The sequence below is a fragment of the Myotis brandtii genome, unplaced genomic scaffold (assembly GCF_000412655.1).
Source record: "Myotis brandtii unplaced genomic scaffold, ASM41265v1 scaffold687, whole genome shotgun sequence".
Taxonomy (NCBI): Eukaryota; Metazoa; Chordata; class Mammalia; order Chiroptera; family Vespertilionidae; genus Myotis; species Myotis brandtii.
The window spans coordinates 28,498-34,601 of record NW_005370687.1 but is presented as its reverse complement, the minus strand read 5'-3'; the positions used below and the strand labels follow the sequence as shown (position 1 = coordinate 34,601).

Genomic DNA, 6,104 nt, shown 5'->3' with positions numbered 1-6,104 from the left:
GGGGGGGCGGCCCCCCCCGGGGGGGGGGGGGGGGGGAGGCCCAGGGCCCTGGCCAGCAAGCCCGAGCAGGCTGGAGCGAGCACCCCTGGGGAAGCTGCAGTCTGTCCTGCCCCAGGCCCTGCTCTAGACAGACTTTATGGGATGCTCTTACTATTTTACTAATCATCTCTAATTACAGGTAATTTGCTTTTCCTGCATTGATCTGATTAGCTTATAATGTGCCACATCAACAAAGCACCCTGCAATTTAGGTGCCAGTGCTGAGTGATGGTGAAAACAAGCGAGTCCCACCCACATGGCTGCGGGGGAAGGCAGGGCTCGGCAGGGTCGCACAGGTTGGATGTGGTCGGGACTAGCCCCTGCCAGCCAGCCCAGCTCTGGGGGGAAGTTGCCTTGGGCAAGTTGAATGTTTTATATAGAGTGTGTTTGTGGGGTGTGATACGCTAGGGTGCCTGAGTTCATATCTCGTCCTGCCACTTACTAGCCATATGAACTTGGACAAATGATTTAAGCCCCTTGAGGCCCCAAACCCTCATCTTCACAATGGGGACAACAGGAGTGCTGGCTTGCTAGAGTGGTTGTAAGGATTAGCTCATTAGTACGCATCAAGCTGTTAGAATAAGACCTGGCACATAGTGCTAATCAATATTATTTTTATTGTTATTACTGTAAGTATTTGATGATGTCTCATTCAGTGGCTCCTGCCAATGAAATGTCCCGAAGCACAAAGCTTCCTTTCCTTAGAACAGCGGTTCTCAACCTGTGGGTCGCGACCCCTTTGGCGGTCGAACGACCCTTTCACAGGGGTCGCCTAAGACCATCCTGCATATCAGATATTTACATTACGATTCATAACAGTAGCAACATGACAGTTATGAAGTAGCAACGAAAATAATTTTATGGCTGGGTCACAACATGAGGAACTGTATTTAAAGGGCCAGAAGGTTGAGAACCACTGCCCTAGGACCGGGATGTGTGGCACTGGGTGTTGTGTCGGCCCACGGAAGGCCAGCGTTATGACCACTCGGGACGAAGAGGGAGTGAGCCGATCTTTGTCTGTCAGGGTGCACGTGGCTGGGACCGTGTGGATAATGACAGCCCACATCCAAGAGAGTTCCCAGGACAAGGCCCCAGGCTTTTCTCTGCTTAAGGATCCTCACCTGGGAGCCAGTTAACGATGCAGCGTCCTGGGGAATGGGGACCCATGGCAGGTCCGGCCTGAGGTTGAGCAGGGTTGCAGGCCTGAAGGGCCACCCTTAGTAACCTCCTAAGCCAATGGCACCTTCAATGCACCAGGCATCTTACAATAGCCGCCTCCCCCGTAATAACCGATTCTCCCTCATTATCATGTACTAAGAGGCTTCCAGAAAATTCCATCAAGAAAAACACAGATTGATGCCTTAGCCGGTTTGACTCAGGGATAGAGCGTCAGCCCATGGACTGAAGGGTCCTGTTCGATTCTGGTCAAGGGCACGTACCTCGGTTGCAGCCTTGATCCCCGACCCTGGTCGGGGTGCATGCGGGAGGCAGTATTTCGATGTGTCTCTCTCACATTGATGTTTCTCTCTCTCTCTCTCTCTCTCTCTGTCTCTCCCCTTCCCTTCCACTTTCTCTAAAAATCAATGGAAAAAATATCATCAGGTGAGGATTAACCAAAAAAAAAATAAATAAATAAAAAGAAGCCCTCTCTATCATCCCTTCCCCCCCACCTGCTTTCCTTTGGGAAGTAGGGGTTGGCAGGAAGTTGTACCCCAAAGACTCCAAACTTCCCTGAGATTTCACTTACCTCCATATTTCCAGAAAGGGTCTGGGGCCATGACCTCAGGCAGGGGTGAGGCTGTAAAATCCAACGGGCTGGGGTTCAGAGAGATGAGAATGAATAATGATAACAATGACCACCTCTCAGGCACCTCCCCCTCCCAGAAACTGGGCTAAACCTTGGACATAGTCATTGACTCCTCCCGGCCGCCCTGTGCGGTGTGATGAGGAGGGAGGCTCAGAGAGGCGGAGTGACTTGCTTCAGGTCACACAGCAGGTACAGCGGCAGAGGGCGGACAGCTCACAGCCCATCAGTCACCTCTGAAGTCAGCGCTCCTTCCGCGCCCCTGGCTGTCTGGTCGAAGGGAGGATGCAGGCCGTAACTGGGATATGAAACGAGAATTATAAAATAAAACAATGAAACAGGTTTTCCTGAGTGGACTAAGGAACACACATCGCTGTGTTCACAGAGGTCAAAACAACGCAAGGTTCCCTACGGGGGCAGTGAGCCCGTGGCTGGGGGTCGGGGAAGGCTTCTTGGGAGACCTGGGCCCTTGAGTGTGGATGGGATCTGGGGAGCAGAGGGAAGCCCAGCAGCCGCAGGTTCCCGTCCCCTGGGGCCGGGGTTGGGCACTTGGGCCGGCCTTGGCTAGACGTGCTGGGTGGTGACTGGAGAGTAGGCCTAACCCTCTCTGTGCCCTAGGAGTGGATTTTCGGGTCAAAAACCTGCTGGTGGACAACAAGTACTATGCGCTGCAGCTCTGGGACACGGCTGGCCAGGAGAGGTAGGGCCCTGTCTCCACGGAGACCTGCGCGGAGCCTGGGTGCCGGGTGGAGGCAGCCCCGCCCAGAGGAGGCCAAGGTGGGCAAGAGGCCGCCCAGTGCAAAAGAGACATCACCCCTGGGGGAGTCAGGAGGTCGGGGAGGAGAGCAAAGGCCCAGTGGAGAAGACGGGGTGGCCCAGCGGCCCCTGGGCCTGGCCAGGCTTCTGTGAGGATCCCCCCAGCTCGGCCCTCAGGGCCAGCGCCTGACCACTATCCTGCAAACACTGGCCGTCCACTTGCCGGTTGGGCCACAGTGATCAGACTTTAAAGCACTTCTCTCTGCCCAGCGGTTTCACGTCTGGAAACTCATGCTTCCGGTAACTCACATGATGGTATCAAAGGGACCGAGCCTGATCGCAGCAGCGTTTATATTGCAAAGCACTGGACACAACCCAAATGCCATGGGTGGTGGCCAGCAAGACAGGCTGGGGTCTATCCACACGATAGAATATTGTGAAGCCACAGAAAGACTCAGGGCCCTCACTGTGGCCAAAAGGGAAACACCTCCAAGCCTTCTCTTGACTAGAAAAACCAGGCAGGGTTCTGAATATGAGTGAGTATGTGAGTGTTTCACACTGTACCATGTTAACAAGGGCAAAGGGCAGGGTTCCGAATATGAGTGAGTATGTGAGTGTTTCACACTGTACCGTGTTAACAAGGGCAAAGGGCAGGTGCGTGTGCGTGTGCACAGGTATGTGTATGCATGTACATTTATGAATATGCATAAAGTGCCTCTGGGAAAATATTTAAGAAGCTGGTGACCCTGGCTGCCTCTGGAGAGGGGGACCGGGTGGCTGCAGAGTGGGGGTGGGAGACCTTTCACGGGGTGCCCTTTGGTACCTTTTGAATTTGAGCCATGAGAACTGTTAACTATGCACAATAACTACAGTGTAAGAAGGCCAGCATGTGATCACTCTCGTGGGAAGCAATGAGAAGCAGGAACGTTAATTCTCCCTCGTTGCCGATGGAGTGGCTGAGGCCGGGGCCGGGGTCAGCCCAGCAGGCCTGGCCTCACGCAGTCTCCCCGGGCAGGTACCACAGCATGACGCGGCAGCTGCTCCGAAAGGCTGACGGTGTGGTGCTCATGTATGACGTCACATCCCAGGAGAGCTTTGCCCACGTGCGCTACTGGCTGGACTGTCTCCAGGTGAGCAGGTGGTGGCGGAGGCTGGCCCCAGTTTCTGGAGTCAAGAGGGAACGTGTATCCTGCCCACGCTCCCTTTCTCCCGGGATTACAGATGCTACAATAGACATGCAGGTGATGCAGCTCACGGAGGGCATGTGACTGGGTGGCCTGGGAGTCGTATCAGGGAGCCACAACCACACAGTACAGCTTCCAAAACAAACTTCTTCCTCTGTCCTACGAACATTTCTTTCTTACATACAGCAGCTCTGCGAGGTCTCCTTAACCCCTGGGGATGATGCAATTCTCGTACCACTTTAGGTGGTACTTCCTCTGTCCACACATCTCTAGTTCTCTCCCCATGTACTTAATTCATACATATATGCTGAAATTATGCAGTATGTGCCAGCACAACAGAGGGATATGAAGTAAGACATGTAGCCTTCTTTCTAGGAGTTTCTAGTTGAAGAGATGCAAAAGAAGTAAGATAAGGTCAGAGACAAAGGCAGCTGGGCTCTGGGGTCAGACCAGACCCAACTATCCCACCCCAACTCAGCGACAGCCTCTCCGAACTTCACTTTCCCGGCTTCTCTCGTAGACTTGTGAGGGTTAACTGACATCATCGCGTTCAGCACAGCACCTGGCAGATAGTAAGCACTCCGTAAATAAAAGCTGTTATTATTATTATCCATGAAACAATTAGGAAAAGAACCAAGACACCCTGTGTCAGCGAGCACTGGGCTGTTGAGCACAGGCAGGAAGAGAGGGGCATGGGTAGGATCAATCCAAGAAGGCTGCCTGGGGGAGGGAGCTTTGAGGTTGGCCCTGGAAAATGGGTGACATGTTTGCAGGCAGATAGGAGGGGCAGCCTCACTGCAGATGGAGGGGAATTGCCCAGGTGGGAAGGTTGTGGAGTGAGGGTGACAGGGAAAGATGGGTGTCTGTGCCGGGAGGAGGCACGCTGCCATCTTCCCGGAGGTCAGGGCCACGTCCACCCAGGGCCTGGCACACAGCAGGCGCTCAACATGTGTGTCTGAGGGAATGTGCTCCGTGTGCAGGACGCGGGGTGTGTTGGAGTGGTCGTTCTTCTCCTGGGAAACAAGATGGACTGTGACGAGGAGCGGCAGGTGTCCACCGAGGCTGGGCAGCAACTGGCCCAGGTGAGCACCTGGGTGTGGTCTCTCCCCAGCCTGGACCGGGCTCACCCCTCCCTGGAGGACAGTGAGTAGGTCACCCTGGCCTGGGCATCCAAGAAGGCCCCATTGCCCGGCCGGCGTGGCTCAGTGGTTGATCATCGACCTATGAACCAGGAGGTCACGGTTTGATTCCCGGTCAAGGCACATGCTGGGGTTGCAGGCTTGATCCCCAGTGTGGAGCGTGCAGGAGGCAGCCAGTCAATGATTCTCTCTCATCATTGATGTTTCTCTCTCTCTCTCTCTCTCTCTCTCTCTCTCTCCCTTCCTCTCTGAAATCAATAAAAAAAATATTTTTTTTAGAGAGAAGGATCCATTGATCATTTCTGCCCCTGCCCGGCCAAAGGCCAGTTCCTTCCTCTCTGAAATCAATAAAAAATATTTTTTTTTGAGAGAAGGACCCATTGATCATTCCAAAGGCCAGGTCAGAGTGGACAGCAGCCTGGCCACCTCTGCCTCCCACCCAGCCCAACCTTAGACCCAAACATGAGTAATGGTGGGCACGGCATTGAACCTCACTGCTGAATTAGCAGATCCACACCCAATGTCCTGACTTACGTAAAAAATAGCTTCAGAGTAAAAAGGTTTTAAAAGCTTCACTTAAAATTCCTGATCGAATCTTAATTTTATCTCTGGCCTCTAATTAACATAACGTTCCTTCTAATTTATTCTATTTTAAGACTCAAATTCTTCCCCAGGAAGATTAACATCAAAAGCCCCACCACCAGACAGTGGTTACTATTTATTTATGAATAGAAGTTGACTAGATTCCAAAAAATCTGGAGAATAATAACGAAAACATAAAAAAAAATAAAAAGAAGCCACTCCTTGCCCCACCTCTGCCCCACCCCTGCCGGCATTCTCACACTGCGTCTCCCTCCCGTCTCTCCTCTGGTCTCGTCCCTCCTGCTCGTGAGCTCATCGCTGAGGCGCCTGCGGGGTGGGAATGTTTTTCTCTTAACTAAAAGCAGTAGCTCATCTCTCTGACACAGTAATTCCTCCTCTAGCAATTTACCCTAAAAGAAGCAGAAATAACAGCCCCTAGAGAAGAATGAGATGGCCCCCCATGTACAATGTGTAATCAGACATGTTTATAGGAGGATGGTCTTCACAGTGGTATTTATAAGGAAAAGCACCGGGCAGCAGCCGGTAGTTAAGCTGTGTAGTTCCTGTGAGAGGCTAGCATTTGCCGTTAGGAGCCCTGCCC

The 6,104-nt window shown here is 52.8% G+C and overlaps 1 protein-coding gene across 4 annotated transcripts in view; it reads left to right on the top strand.

The window, feature by feature from the left end:
* The window catches only part of RAB44 (RAB44, member RAS oncogene family), a 30,218-nt gene that overhangs the window by 21,078 nt on the left and 3,036 nt on the right, over positions 1-6,104 (top strand). For 3 of the 4 annotated variants that reach the window (XM_014529634.1, XM_014529633.1, XM_014529632.1), the window contains 3 exons: positions 2,461-2,542; positions 3,614-3,728; positions 4,763-4,864. In XM_014529634.1, the coding sequence (XP_014385120.1) occupies positions 2,461-2,542; positions 3,614-3,728; positions 4,763-4,864 (299 nt within the window). The remainder of the gene's footprint in view (positions 1-2,460; positions 2,543-3,613; positions 3,729-4,762; positions 4,865-6,104) is intronic. The other variant, XM_014529635.1, reaches the window with a different exon arrangement.